Consider the following 15,925-nt stretch of genomic DNA (forward strand, 5'->3'; position numbering starts at 1 on the left):
GTGGCCACGCCCGAGGCTCTGGCTGCCCCGCCGGTTGCCTCTTTAGAGGCCCTGACAATCGTCCGCCCGGCTCTGTCCTCCCTCCTGACTCCCTCGCCCTTACCCCGGCAAGGCCGACGCCCCCCAGGACCCCGCCTTTCAGTGTCCCGTAAGGGACGGGGACATAGGCGTCGGGCCCGGGTCCCGCCCGCCCTGCCCCCTGGCTCGCCCGTTCGGCCCCTGGCTGTGGCTTGGTGGCTGCCTGCGGGTCCTCGGGGTCGGTGGTCCCCTCCGGGTCCCCCCCTGGTTCCTCGGTGCTGGTCCTCGGTCCCGCCTCCGGCTCCGTGTCGGCCGCCTCCGTGCCCCTCTGCTCCGGCTTGGCGTCGGACGGCGCCTTCCCCGGCTCCGGCTGCGCCTCCGCCTGCCGCGGCTTCCCCCTCCTGCCTGCCTGCACCGGTGTTCCCTCCTGCTCCCTCCGTGTCCCCTCTGTCACTCCCTTGTCCCGTTCCCTTGGCCCCTGGGTGGTCCCCTCCTGCTCCCTCCTCCCTCTCGCCTGGGCCCCTCCGGCCGCTGCCCGTCGCCCGGTGTGCGCGCCTTTGGGGGGGGGTTCTGTCATGGTCCGCTCCTGATGTGTGCCACGCCCACCTCGTTACCTCGTGTTCAGCCCTGATTGTGATCATCTGTGTCCTGTTATGTCTAGCCCGTCTTTTGTATTTAGTCCTCGTCTGAGTCAGTCTTCCCCAGACTTGTCATCGGAGTGTCTGTGGATGTTCGTGCCTGTTCACCCTCCGTCTCGAATAAAACCCTGTTTGCCCGACTTCACGGCTTCGCTCACCTGCTTTCCGGCTCACCCGCCCCGCACCCTGACACATAAGTGGAAATTAGCGGGAGAACATTTTAAAACAAATTTGAGGAAGCACTTCTTTACACAGCGTGTAGTTAGAGTATGGAATAGTCTTCCTGCTAGTGTAGTGGAAGCTAAAACCATGGGTTCCTTTAAATCAGAGCTAGATAAGATTTTAACAACTCTGAGCTATTAGTTAAGTTCTCCCCAAACGAGCTTGATGGGCCGAATGGCCTCCTCTCGTTTGTAAATTTCTTATGTTCTTATTGTTCTTGTGGTTGCATTTTCATTTGCATTGAATTCATTGCAAATTGCATTCTAAGCACTCCTTTTCTTTTGTTCACTAGCAGTAGTGTGGGTTTTACTTTCAATAACTGGATAGTTTGTCAAAATTTGTTTTAGTAGTGTTTTTCCATACTCACTAAAGTTTTTTTAACTAATTCTTTTTGCCTCTGCCATTGCTTTGTGTCAAGATCTAAACCAACAATAGTGTTTTGTAGTCCATTTCAGGTTTTACTCAACACCATCAGACCAACAGCATGTGCTTATACTCAACCTAATCAGGTCTATCTCAGGTGTTCTCATTTAAGCTTACTTGAATTACTCCAGGACTCTGTAGTCTCTGACTAACTAAGCCTATTTTAAGCTACGTTCATGAAAGATACTTAAATGCCCTAGATTAACTAGTACTGATTAAGGCCTACTCCTGGCTTATATTAAGCCCTGTCTGTGAAACCAGGCCATAATAGAGTCTTTGTGACTAATATCAGTTCTCAATGGCAAGTTGACTTGGTGGACATGTCGGCTAGCGTGGGGCCCAAAGTCGGGTTTAGCAGCACCAAGTTACGGGTAGGTGTCTTCGAACCCCACCGGCCACCCTTTGTTCAAATTTTTTTCTCAAATTTTATGCATTTTATACAGCTGTATAAATACATTCATTTATACAACCATTTTGCCACCCAGTTTGACACCGTCATGGTTAAGGGGTTTACAAAATGTGTACAAATTATTGTTTCTTGGCTACACATAAAAATGAATGAACCTAACTGGTCAACAGTAGCAGCCAGAAGTCACTGTCTTGCTCCAAAGACCTGACTTGATGGAGAAACTTTTGAATGAGCCATCGCAGGCTACACAGGTCAAGTAAGGTGTTCAATTCAATCACTCAATCCAGAGTTTTAAAATGGCAAAACCTGCAGCTAAACTCTCCTGAAACTTGTGGCGTGCATTTACACAGCAGCTGGCGAAGATTTTTAGGTGCCTGACTGGACAGTTATAGATGTTCTAAATGTCCCACAACAATCCAATAGTTATGACTGTGGTGTTTTTGCCATTTTGTATGCCTGTCCAGTCATAAGCAACACACCATTAGGGTCAGTTGACAGCCATAAGGCCAGGTTATGGATTCACTCCCTAGCTGAAGTGTGCAAGCTACTAAGAACCTGACAATCAGAAATCTCACAAAAAAAGCTGCTATGCCACATAAGATAAATAGAGTCATATGATGCAGAGATGAATTCAAGGCCATACCTGTGAGAGAAACAGTACAACTCGACATGGCAAAGGCTACGGCTGAATCACATGAACACTAAGAACTGGATCCTATTGTGAGGGCAGCTCCAATCACTGACTGCAGCTATGTCCCCTTGCCTGATCTCAATCACCAGAATACTTAAAACTGAGCTGTGGTATTGCTGAAGTTATTTAAGCAGTCAAACTGGTTTAAGATTTTGTAAGGAACTGTGATTATGTCAGATTACTGAGTATACTTTTGCCATGCTTTCTCCTGCCTGCTTGAGTTCCCTCTTGTGTGCCTTGGTGTGAGTGTCCTCCCAAACCAAATTCCCTGTGAGTCTGTGTGTCCTGATCCCTGTCTCAGTGTGTGTAGTGTTACATTCCAGAATGTAGAGAAGGGGGAAGCGTGTTTGGTATAGTGTTGGCAAGTTTCCCCTCTAGTTGTATGTACCAGGTTGCAGGGAGGAAACCAGAAGTTCGACCAATCAATGAGGTTATTATTATCGATGTGGGTGAGGCTTCATGTGTATATATATATATCGCTCACTTAGCCATACACTGGGTTAGAAGACAAGTGCCAATCCATATACACTACAGTATATTGCCAAAAGTATTGGGACACCTGCCTTTACACCCACATGAACTTTAATGACATCCCATTCTTAATACATAGGCTTTAATATGGAGTTGGCCCACCCTTTGCAGCAATAACAGCTTCAACTCTTCTGGGAATGCTGTCCACAAGGTTTAGGAGTCTCCGCTCTAATTCATCCCAAAGGTCTTTTGTTGAGTTGAGGTCAGGTCTCTGTGCAGGCCAATCAAGTTTCTCCACACCAGACTCACTCATCCATGTCCTTATGGACCTTGCTTTGTGCACTGGTGTGCAGTCATGTTCGAACAGGAAGGGGCCATCCTGAAACTGTTCCCACAAAGTTGGGAGCATGAAATTGTCCAAAATGGCTTTGAATGCTGCAGCATTAAGAGTTCCTTTCACTGGAACTAAGGGGCCAAACCCAACCCCTGACAAGCAACCCTACACCATAATCTCCCCTTTACAGTTGGCAAAATGCAGTCAAGCAAGTATCGTTCTCCTGGAAATTGCCAAATTCAAACTCATCCAAAGGTTTGCCAGACAGAGAAGTGTGATTTGTCATTCCAAAGAACATGTCTCCACTTCTTTAGAGTCCAGTGGCAACGTGCATTACACCACTGCATCTGACGCTTTGGATTGCACTTGGATGCAGCTGCTTGGCCATGGAAACCCATTCCGTACTATTCTTGAGCTAATCTGAAGGCCACATGAAGTTTGGAGGTATGTAGCTATTGACTCTCCAGACAGTTGTTGACTTCTGCACACTGTGCACCTCAGCATGCGTTGTCCCTGGTCTGTGATTTTATGTGGCCTACCACTTTGTGGCTGAGTTGCTGTTGTTCCCAGTTGCTTCCGCTTTGTTATAATACCACTAACAGTTGACCGTGGAATATTTAGTAGCAAGGATGTTTCACAAATGGATTTATTGCACAGGTGGCATCCTACCACAGTACCACGTTTGAATTCACTGAGCTCCTGAGAGCGACCCATTCTTTTGCAAATGTTTGTAGAAGCAGTCTGCATGCCTAGGGGCTTGATTGTATATACCTGTGGCTATGGAAGTGATTGAAACACCTGAATTCAATGATTTGGAGGGATGTCTCAATATTTTGGCAATATAGAGTATGTCTTGGTGGGTTAGCTTAGCCTAGGGCTGTGTGTATAGAGAATTGAATATAGTTTTATTTTCTTCTTTCCTTTGGCACCATCCAGCCTCCCTTCCTTAGGGAAGCGGTATTGGGATCCTCACTAGGAAAACTGGTCTGTCTGGTACATGCAAATAAACTCTCTGTACGTGATTAATTTGAGACTCTGTATGCGTCGTTGGACTTCATGGCACATCCAATAGCAGACTGAGGAAATGGTCTTGCTCGCCTCACTCATAAAACCTGTTCGATCCTGACCTCGACCAGAGGGTTGTAACAATCTCCCCGTGTTTGCACAAGTGGTTGCGTTTTCCTTCACTCCTCAGAATGGACCTCCCTGCTTACTGCAGTGAGCTGATCATTTAGTCATTGCTTGCACAGACTACCAGAAATGTTATATGTGTTCAAGCTGAATCAGTGAATGTGGCATTTAGACTTGGAATGAACACTTTGAAACACATACTATGTGGGTTGAAGAGTCTTCAGGTCATGGGCAGTACTCTTCTTTAAAGCAAGTCATCCTCACAAAAGCAGGATGTCAACAAACAATTTAACAGATGTACCTAATAAAGTGGCCTATGAGTGTATATAAAGCTTGCCTGTCATTTCTGATATACAAACAGTAAAAAAATGGCATAAAACAGGGTATAAGAAAAATTGAAACTGTTTATTTTACAGGTTTCAGGAATGTTCCCTGGCCTTGATATTTCTTTATATGTATTATCTTTCCTGCAAGGTTGAGTTCTGGTACCATGATTCTACTGAATTATATTGCATTAACACATCAAACTGAAAGTTGCACCAATGATGAAGTTCGTTTATTTATATCACTATATTTATATTTATATCACTAAAGAGTGTGTACATTAGTTGTCTTGTTTTTTTAATTCTAGGCAATTTCTATTTTATGTATAATTACTGTAAAATGTACATTTGACTATTATATAACTTGCGCCTATGTGAAACATTCACTGTCAACTAGTCAAAAATTTGTCCACTCACTGGATTTTCAAGTAAATGTAGTGAGTAATGATACAGAGGCTAGCCACTTAAATCCAAACATATTTTCCATATTACAATGTACAGTCAAACCTCAGATTGCGAGTAACTTGGTTTGTGAGTGTTTTGCAGGATGAGCAATTTTTTTTTTATAAATTTTAACTTGATAAATGAGCGAGGTCTTGCAATATGAGTATTATGTATACGCTTTGTCTGCCTAGTGTCACGTAATCACAGTTGAGCAGATGATTCTTCTCTCTCTCTCTGCGGGATCGTGGGTAATCGTTTCCCATGCTCGGTCTCAGTCGGCGTGCCTCACTCGAATAGTCAAAATTTAGTAGAATAGTACCACCCAAATGAGAGTGTAGCAGTGTGAGCAATGAATCTGTTTAACGACAATGCAATGACCACATTTCCTTGAAATCGAAAAGGAAGCAAAATCGGCTGTCATTGGATAATTTCCTTGTTAAAGTCACACTAAAAGAAAATATTCCAGTGAGCCAACAGATAGCAGTGATTCCGTTAGTTATAGTGAGTCGTCCTACAAAATAACCCTCCTCATCTCCTGTCTCTCGTCTCCCCCACACCATCCATGAAGGTAAAGTGCAGGTTAATTTGTTTTATGTATTTTTACTTTATATTTTGTATTAATCATTTTTTGTATGAATATTTTTGGGTTGTGGAATGAATCATCTGAGTTTACATTATTTTGAATGGGAAAATTCACTTTGATATTCAGGCACTTTGGATTACGAGCACGTTTCCGGAACAAATTATGCTTGCAGTCCGAGGTTTTACTGTATTATTATTTATCTATGATGCCAGTTTGGGCCAGAATCAGTCATCTAGCAGAATGTTCATATCCTTGCAAATTATTTTATTCAGATATGCGTTAGAGACGTTGTTCATAACTGTAGATGTTCTCTTCTGTCTATGCCTGTTCTTCTGAGTCAACCATGCTAAAATCTGCATGAAAACATGGATGGAAAAAATAAGACAAAAACCTCAGAAGCACAGTTCACAAGGAAATATTCTGATTGGATGACAAATACGATCCAGTTGTGTTCTTTGTTGAATCTGTAAAATTGTGATTACAGCGAGAGGGACACATTTCATATAATAATTATAGGATCTTCTTAATGTCATAAAAAATGTCAAGTAGATCAAACTTACCTCAAGATAATTCATCAATCTGAGAAATTCAGAAATTAAACATAGATATTCAGCACATGATCGAAAGTAAATAGTGAACTTCTTACCAGTTGTTTGAGGTTCTTTATGTTCCACTTGCATTTTATGCAGAATGGAGTTTAAAATATATAATTATATCATTGTTTTTAGGGATGCAACAATATTATTGTTTTCCGACAAGTACTAATGCTCAATTTTTGAGAGGCCTACTCAGTGATACTGATACCAATTAGGGCAGGGCGATGACTAAAAAATAACATGGCATATTTTAATTATAAAATATTGGGCAAAACGATGATATTGAAATTACCAACCAACCGCCTGCCCCCCCCCCAACACAAGGAACCAAGTGGGTCACTTAATTTTTTTAGCCAAATAAAAACGTGAAAGTATGAAAATACAACATACAGATAATCCACTAAATAGCTGCCATTAAAAGTTGCTGGCCAGATGAATGCTTATTAGCGGTGCTGATTCTCATTTTTCAGTCTCTGTGGGAAACGATTGATCAGAGGTCTGGATTTAATTATGATTTGAAACATGTCATTGACAGTTAAATGGTTTGCAAACTTATTAAACCGTGTGTGAAAGTGTTACGCTCTCCATATACCCAGTCTTATAAGACCTTCTGTTATTGTCACTGCACTAGGGTTATCGTATGACATTTTCTCTCTGTTTTTGCAGAGTACTGCTGGTGACATCATACTCGTTCTTATGCTTTTTATTTTAGATGTTTAAGTAGACTACAGTATTACCATTGTATGATCCTGTTTTTGTAGCTATTCTTGATAGTTTAGTAGAGAAAAGATTGCAGGTACTTCCAAAGTGCAGACATTTTGTCTGTATCTTTTTCACGAAAATGATATTGCTGATATTTTATTATATGGTATGTTAGGCATTGGCGCATTGTCACAAGGATGAGTATGAGTACACGACCACTAATACTAGTAGGGCCTACTGGTATCGGTGCATCCCTATTTGATTTCAGTTAGTGATGTACTTCCCAAGTACCCCATGACAACCATGGAAGAGATTTGTTCATTTCATTACATAAATAAAAACTGCATTTGTCATTTGAACCTTGTTGTTCGTCACCAGCAGTCACCAGCAACCTTGTCATTCTCCAAATGTAGTGGATTTACTATTGAAATCTGTATGTCACTATGATCCACATCTTAGTAAATCCAGTCCATTGTAATAGAGATGGGTCATTATTCTGTCATTAATTTCTCACATGTAGGATAAACCACTTAAAATAAAAGCTTTAAAAATTAAATCATAAGATAAATTATTTTATGACATTGATAATTTTCTCTGTATATTCCGCTAAATGGTGTAAAAATTATATAATAATCATTCTGTGTAGTCTGTGAGCATTTTGATATGGTCAGTCCATTTCACTCTTAATCCATTAATACATGCCCACCCTGCATATATGCAGTCCATTTACCAGCTCAAAACAAATACAAGTATGTAGTATCCCAACAAAACATGCCTCACTGTCTGAGGTCATAAAGAAACAGATACCAGCTCACTTTCTGGGTTCATAAAGAAAACTGAGGCTGAATGATGTTAATCTGCAGGAATCCTCTTCATGTCCAAAGAGGATAAAATGTTGAAGGTTGGAACATTTTTTATTTATTTTTGCCTCCTGAAAAATTGGGTGCAGAAGCCTTGGACTAGCATTTGTACAACTGTAAGGTGAATCTGGTGCCAGTTGGAGAAGAGGTGTTGGCAGTATAATCGTGCAGCTGCCACAGATTTTAGGCGATAAAAAAGTCACAGCTCACTCTGCTGGCAGTTCTGTAGAGGGTCACAAGAAATCCACACACACATAAATGGACTGTGGATATATACTAAAAAATGGTGGTCTCGTACTTAGTGCTGGCTCCCCTCTTGGCCTCATGCCCTGGCTCCACTATCCAAGCCACATTGGCTTGGCTCTTCTGGTTGATCACAGGTAGTTCTACCTGAGATAAACAAAAGAGAGTTGGGTAGAGGATTCACTAAGAGGATGTGAGCACAGAAACACAAAATGATTCAAACACTCATTGTTCAGAAACGGTTTATACTATCAAGGTTTTTGGTAATCAGTCAATTATATTGCCAGTAATTAACTGACAGCCAACTGTCAGTTAAGATTTAGATAGTTGAAAAGTTTTTGAAAGATTTAGGTAGTGGAAAATTTTGAGAAGAAAATACAAATGACATGCACATGCTGATTTAAGTCAATTTGACTTCAGTATAAATGCTTCTATACAGCAATACCAAATATTTGTTTTAGCCCATAGGCTAAAACTCATTATGTGGTGGAGGGATGTGAAAGACTTCTAAAGATGAAACCAGCAAAAAGCGTTTACATTTCATTCAAAGCTTTGTATTTTCACACAGAAATGTATTGCCTGGGAATAAAAATCTAAAATGCTGTTTGCTTGAATTAGAAGTTTATTATTAAACTTGAAGGATTATTCTCCATTCAAGGCATTTTGTAACTTTTTAGTAAAATAAGCATAATATGATTACACAGAGACACACTTGCAAGGTTTACAGGCCTGGCTGATTCCCTGTCCAACAGGAGAATGCTGTCTTAAATGGGAGCTACCTATACATTCAGATTTATTTCCTTAACATATATATTTCCATATCTATTTTCCACCGCTTATCCAGGTTGCGGGGGCAGCAGTCTGAGCAGAGATGCCCAGATCTCCCTCTTTCCAGCCACCTCCTCCAGCTCTGGGAATATCACATTTTGATCTCCATGAAAGGCACAGATACATATATACAGTTAAGGAAGCGCACAGGCTCAGCCAGCATCCAACACCCCTTTGAACATCTGAAGACCCAGTGGTGATCATTCTTCTAGCCATAGGATTTCAAACCAAGACCTTCTAAGAAGACAGGCACAGATTCATAACCCACTGAGCTACATAAAGTCCCAAAAAACAGATCTCAAATTTATCAATGTCACCATTATGATAACCAGCAGAAATTCTATATCTGTGGAAAAATATCATTGGCACCTTTACCATATAGACTAGAGAATTACCTTATATTCTGTGTGAAAGAATTAGTTACTGGAGAGTACTGTGCATCTATTATAATACTGAGGGAGGGGCACTTATAATCACAAAAAGTTACTCTGCATTTCAATATCCCAGGGAGTCTTTTGCTGTTAAAATGCACACATTTCTGTCATCTGTGAGGTATGGTCACAACACAGAAGAGAGGTGAATGTTACAGGTAAAGGTTAGGTTTGGCTTGAGCAGTGAAATCACTCACAGACTTAACACTGAAGCGGGGCTTGGGGATGGGTTGGCCAGCCTTGCTATCAAAATTTTCGGGCAGTGTGGCCGAGGCTTGCCCACTAACTCGTGCCTGGAGAGCCAGCTGGTACGCCACCTCGAATGCCTGGCCCAGTGTCAGGATGATCTCATAAGCTTGGTTCTGCATCACACAAACAAATATATGAAAATATATAAAAAACAAAAAAAGTTATATGACACAATACTAGTTTATCTGCCTCATTTTTCAGGGGAAGACAAGGGTGATATAGGACACTCACCACATCAAAAGCTGTAAAGACATGGCAATGATTCTGACTGGATTTCAGGTCCCTGGTGATGTAGGCAAATGTGGAGAGCTCCTCTGGGTCTTGGGCAGCACATGAGATGTTGCGGACCTCATGCTCAGCAATTAGATTCTGCCATTCAGAAAAAGATCTGTGAATCTCAGCACTCTAATTTGTTCTCAACTTTCAACACTGTTTTGGCAACTAGACAGGAACAGCTTTTTTCAGTAAAATGAATGTTAATGTAGATTGACAATACTGTACTTTAGCAAAGTAAAGTTTCACAAGTTTATTTTTTCAGTTGTATTGCTGACATTTCACCATTCTTTGCCCTTTTTCAGATATTTCCCTTGAATGACTCAGGGTAAATAACTTTTAGCAGGATTCTACAGCATGCCTTCACTGGGACTTATCCCTACAACCTTCAAAACAAATGACTATGTCTTTAACCAGCACACTGTTCAAATGTTAATCAAAATATGTACTAAATTAGGAGAATAGAGAAAATTACCTTGTTTATGGCATCAATAAACTTAACTCCCTTGTAGGAAACTGAGAGTACAATGGTGGGGATTTTCTTCATTGGATCTGAACACTGATGAATGAAGGCATAAAAAAACAATTCAGATCAAAGAGCCTATTCAGATTCTGTTAAACATAATGATAATTTGAACATCTCTTCATTGTGTTCATCAGCATCTGATTTTGTTGATGAAGTATTATGTATGTACCTTTAAACATAAATATGTATGCTTGCACATGTCTAAATGTGAATATATTCTTCATTTTGTTTACATACATACTTGTGTACTATTTAGAGATTGTGCGTGTGTTTCTGAGTGTGTGATGGTCCCCAGGGCTATTACCCTCATTTTTGCACAGGCTTCTTGCGTAGATTCAGTTCCCCTCAGTTCCTTGATTTGTATTGACCCCAAGTACTAAAGGTGAATAGAGAGATCTTCTGAATAGGACATCAATTATAGCCAAACAAAAAACATAAATGCAGCTACTACAAGACAGCACCAAAATGAATATAATTTACCATTTCCAGATGGCAACTGGTTGGTTAGTACTGGTTTTTACTGCAACAAAGAAATCTTTTTAAATCTATCAAACCATCACAAGACAGCAATTTAATCTATTCTAATTCTATGTCTGGTTTTGAATAGAATGAATAGAAAATGCTGTCCCCTTTAGGCAGAGGATGGTAAATGTGGTCCAGTATATAGTGCAGGATTTGGACAAGCTTAACGAGATAAAAGTTCAGCTTAAAAAGTGATGAGAGGACATGAAATCTTATGAGTTTAGCCTTCTCCTCTCCAACCTAATACTATAGTTATTTGTTAACTCCTTCATGAAGAGTCTGCCTTGTCTCCCTCCAAACAGCTGGCCAGGATATGGAACTCACATAAGCTTCATAGTCACATGACTGGAAGATGAGCTTCTCTGGGTGGTGCTGCCAGTACTGTACTGGTGTGGAAGGCGTTGCTTCATTGGGTGGTCGCAACATTATAGGCTCAGGCCATTCACCATGCTGAAACCACATGTTAAGATGGAAACTGAGACTATCTATTTGCTTACTATCTTTAAAAAGTCCAAACATTATAGAATACTAATTTTATTATTTTACCCCTCATATGGATTTCCACTACAACACAAGAAGCTAATTCTGTTTAGTTATTTTTTGTAGGTAGAGAAGGCAAATATCGATGCTAAAAAGGGTTGTCACAGCAGATGCAACAGACAAACAAGCAAATAAAAAACAAATACAAGATGTGGACAAGGTGAAACAAGAAGTGTTCTCGCAAAACAGTACATCAAATGCTTATGGCCACTGACATTAGTAAGGAGGCTAGCAGAGGGCTGAAAAACAAAATTGGAAACTACTGTGCGGCCTTTCTCCCTCTGCAACTTAGGGTCACCCTCAAGTGTTGCCCACACATGACAACAGAGTGGAGAAAGAAATTTTTAGAAGAAACTTACAATCTGATAGCAGCCCTTGGTAATATTCAGTGTCAAATAGAATCATGCTGTATTAATGCTATCCAGTAAAATCATTAGTGTAGATCTAGGGATTTTCTTCAAAGTTTGACACCTTGTTAACCTTTTGTCAATCTACACTAATACAGTCTGTCCAACTACACAATGAGGCTATTGCAGTCACAACGAGATGCCACAATAATCCACCATCTAAAATTATAGCTAGTTCCTACACTGTAAAAAATGGCTGTAAAAAATACAGTAAAAATACCTTAAATGGCGACGGAAAAATACCGTAAATAACAATCAGGTAAAATACCGTGTCAAATATAGAAAAAGAACTGTAAATGTAAATACAAAAAAAATCTATTTTTAATACATTGTTTGACTGTACAATTTTTAAAAATGCAGTAAAAAAATACTGTAAAACACCTTAAATGATAATAGGAATGTACTGTAAATATCAATCAGGTAAAATACTTTTTAAAATATATAAACTATTTGTAAGTATAAAATTTATCTTTATTTAATACGATTTTTAGTTTTTTTTTTTTTTGCTTCAGTTACTGGTGTAATCTGTACCATGATAATGACATGAGAATACGTGTTAAAATACAGTTTTGAATATGTAGTTCTACAGTTTATGGACACAAGGTATACTGTTGTACATTAAACAGTGCTTTACAGTAGAATTTATACTGTGCCGTCAGTGAGCCAAGCGCCGTCTGGCTATTTGCATGTGTCCCAGCATGCCGCACTGTCGTGCTGACAACGGCCGCTGTCTGTGTCATGCATGTAGTTAATGTTCCAGGTTCCATGCATTGTGTGTTCTGTACTGGTGCCCTGCTTAAGTTCAGACTTTATCCCTGTGTGTTTGACTGTGTATACGTTACCCACCATGTGTAGTTCCCATTGTTCATACAGTGACCCTCCCCCTGTTACACCAGTTAGAAGACATTTAACTTAAACTAGACTGTTTTGAACAGCCAATAGTTTGTTATTCCTTATATAAACTGAATCATTAAAGCTTTTTAAATTGTTTACTTTGATGGTGAAGACAGCTGTAACAGTGTAAATGGTAGAACCTAAATATATACTGTGGAACACTGGAGGACAAACACAAGAGACTCCAAATCTAGACAATATACTCTCTCATACTGTACAAATATAAAATATGTTACCACACATTGTAATATTTGGGTGTCCCAAAATTCTTAGTGAGATTTTAAGCTTTCATAACTTTCATAAACTTTTTAAAATTTATTTTAGGGTAACTGATCGAAGATGGCAAATGTTGAAAAAAAAAAAGTGAAGTGCGTACTGCAGATAGCTGCATAGCCACTTCGGTCACCTGATCTCTGTCCTATTTAATTTTTTTCATGTCGGGTCACATCAAAACTGTTGTGTATGCATCAAGCCTTCATTCTTTGGGTGATCTTAAGGCTAGAATCACAAATATATTAGTCTCTAAGCAGCAGCTGATAAAAATCCACTAGAGCAGGGTATAGTACAAGATAGTGGTTTTGCTGAAATTTAATAACAAAAATAATAGCAGGAACCAAAAATGTGGACTGACTGGGTTGAGCAACACTGGGCTGGCACATACAGCTAAATTTCAACTGGAACACAATATCATAGATAACTCAAGAGGTCTGCATCACTAATTTGCTTAACTCATTAAGTATTTTAAGGTATGTTTGACTGTTCCAAAGCATTGGTCTCTCTCTAACCATCAGATGTGCATTAAATACAGTGATACATTGACCACTGTTGTCTGTTCCACATTGCTCCGCCTCTTTGTACTGAGAACACAGACCTTGGAGACAGAGGTTTTTACACATTATCGGCACTTATTTTGGGGTACCTACAATACCTCTACATCTAATTGAAATTAAATAATTTAAATAATAGGTGTGCCAAGAGGTCTACATTAATTACACTTTCAAATGTGTTTTTGTGAGTTTATAGAATTTATCCATGGGAAGTTATTAAAGCTTAATATTGCACTTTTGGGACTTTTTACTTTGATATCCTTGAATAACCATTGAGTAGTAATCGTGCAGCTACAAGTAGGTGGGTGCGTAATACTTGGAATCCTCCTCTCACTCCTTATTGTGTTTCTCCAGCCTATTTCCTGTTGCCTTATGCATGGAAAGTGGAGTTGAGGAAGTTATGTGGCATCGAGTTAATATTTAGATTTTTTTACAGGAAGGACAGAATGGTTTGCTCCAACAATCCATTAGGTCTCATCATTATTTACATTGCCTACAACAATTCACAAAGCAGAGACAAAAATCCCTCTGGTTACGTAGTCTCATACAACCTCTTTCTTCATTCTTTCATTCCTGTAGAATTTCAGTCGCTATTCTCTCCTCTCCATGTAGTAATCCCTAATTGTCTCAGCCCATTCCTCTGACATTTTTTGGAATAAGCACTTTAATGGCATCCAGCATTACCTGGTATGTTTAAAAGGTGGAAGCACCCCCTAGCATATGGGAAAGCACATTACTCCTCTGTATTCACACAACATCTTCCTTTTGTTTCCCTACATGTTTTGGGCTTAACATGCAAACCACCACAATCTTGTTTACTGATTGATACTGACCATACTAACTTGAGCCATCTGTCTCTCTAATTTCGTCCGTGGCATGTCGTCAAAGTAACTGTCGTTTGGGTGCCGCTGGGTGTCTCCTTGCATGATGAGCTTCTGAAAATCCAGCGAGCCAACAGGAAGGGATGTGTGGTTCACACTGGGATCCTGTTGGGCAGTGTGTCACATTTAATAGCTTCCATTCAGACTTGCTGTTTCTCACTTTAGTCCTCATGGAAATTTTTGTACCCTCCCAGCTCCCAGCACACCTGAACCAAACAATCAAGAACACCAAATACCTGGGACAGGAGTGTTGGGAGCTGGGAGGAAGCAAAAATGTGGACTAACTGACTAGGTTGAGAAATGCTAAGCTGGCACATACAGCTAAATTTCAACTGGAATACAATACTACAGGTGATTCAAGAAGTCTACATCACTAATTTGCTTAACTCATTAAGTATTTCAAGGTATGTTTGACTGTTCCCGAACATTGTTCTCTCTCTAACCATCAGGTGTGCATTGAATACAGTGATACATTGACTACTGTTGTCTGTTCCACATTGCTCTGCCTCTTTATACTGAGAATACAGACCTTGGAGACAAAGAGGATTTTACATATTATAGGCACTTACTTTGGGATATCCTCAATATCTCCACATCTAATAGAAGTTAAAGACATTGATTTTTCTCACCCTGAGGGAGGTGATTCGAAGGGGCTTTTGAAGTAGGTTGTCTTGAAGTGATGCCTGAATCCTCTTCCTGTGTCCTAATGCAGTTATCTTCAACACCTTTGAGACACAGAAAGAACAGTTCAATAATATTAGAAATAAACTATATAAATACTAAAAGTGAGAACATTGAATCATGCCTCTGGTCTGTGTGTTCTCCTGTAAGTAATCAAATTGAAGAGTCTAATTTCAGCCTAATGATGGTTTATTGAACAACAAAAATAATATAAATTAAAAGTGTAGAAATGGGATAGGCAACTGGAAGATGGGTGGACATCAACACTTCACTATTAAGTTCCAGATGTGCCATTTTCATCTAAAATATATAGGTACTATTTTTATGCTTTTTTCATGCTATAATATATATAGCTCTGGAAAAAATTAAGAGACCACTCCATATATATATTTTTTCAAATCTGCACATTTAAATCCTGGTTTAATCCTGGTTCTGCTGGTAGAAGGCTACACAGCAAGTTGCTTTCAGGCTAAAAATTTCTAAAACAGCAGTATACAAGAACAAGATGAAACAGGAGACACTGGGAATGAAAAAAAAACAGCCAGGTAGAGGGCGGAAGCAACTTTCAAATGGCAGAGATGTCCATAAACTTATCCAACAGTTTCTCATGAAATATGGAAGATACTTCAAAAATGACCTAAAATGAAGTGACTTTCCAAAGCAATGGGAATCATTAAGTGCAGGTGTGAAGTGTATTGCTAGGACAGTTTTTATCTGGCTCGTAGAAGCAGGACTGAAGCCCCATAAAGCAAGAAGAAGGCGTCTATCCCATTAATGA

At 39.8% G+C, this 15,925-nt stretch overlaps 1 protein-coding gene across 7 annotated transcripts in view; it reads right to left on the bottom strand.

Moving 5' to 3' along the window:
- Positions 1–4,445: 4,445 nt before the first annotated feature.
- The window catches only part of LOC111838518 (ankyrin repeat and sterile alpha motif domain-containing protein 1B-like), a 40,922-nt gene continuing 29,442 nt past the window's right edge, over positions 4,446–15,925 (bottom strand). For 6 of the 7 annotated variants that reach the window (XM_023801576.2, XM_023801577.2, XM_023801574.2 and 3 more), the window contains 8 exons: positions 15,096–15,191; positions 14,419–14,571; positions 11,242–11,367; positions 10,700–10,771; positions 10,345–10,428; positions 9,828–9,965; positions 9,545–9,709; positions 7,881–8,235 (listed from right to left, as the gene is read on the bottom strand). In XM_023801576.2, the coding sequence (XP_023657344.1) occupies positions 8,122–8,235; positions 9,545–9,709; positions 9,828–9,965; positions 10,345–10,428; positions 10,700–10,771; positions 11,242–11,367; positions 14,419–14,571; positions 15,096–15,191 (948 nt within the window). In that variant the 3' untranslated portion in view covers positions 7,881–8,121. Of the gene's footprint in view, positions 6,041–7,880; positions 8,236–9,544; positions 9,710–9,827; positions 9,966–10,344; positions 10,429–10,699; positions 10,772–11,241; positions 11,368–14,418; positions 14,572–15,095; positions 15,192–15,925 lie in introns of those variants that run through there. The other variant, XM_023801575.2, reaches the window with a different exon arrangement.

Source organism: Paramormyrops kingsleyae, chromosome 3, assembly GCF_048594095.1.
Source record: "Paramormyrops kingsleyae isolate MSU_618 chromosome 3, PKINGS_0.4, whole genome shotgun sequence".
NCBI classification, from domain to species: domain Eukaryota; kingdom Metazoa; phylum Chordata; class Actinopteri; order Osteoglossiformes; family Mormyridae; genus Paramormyrops; species Paramormyrops kingsleyae.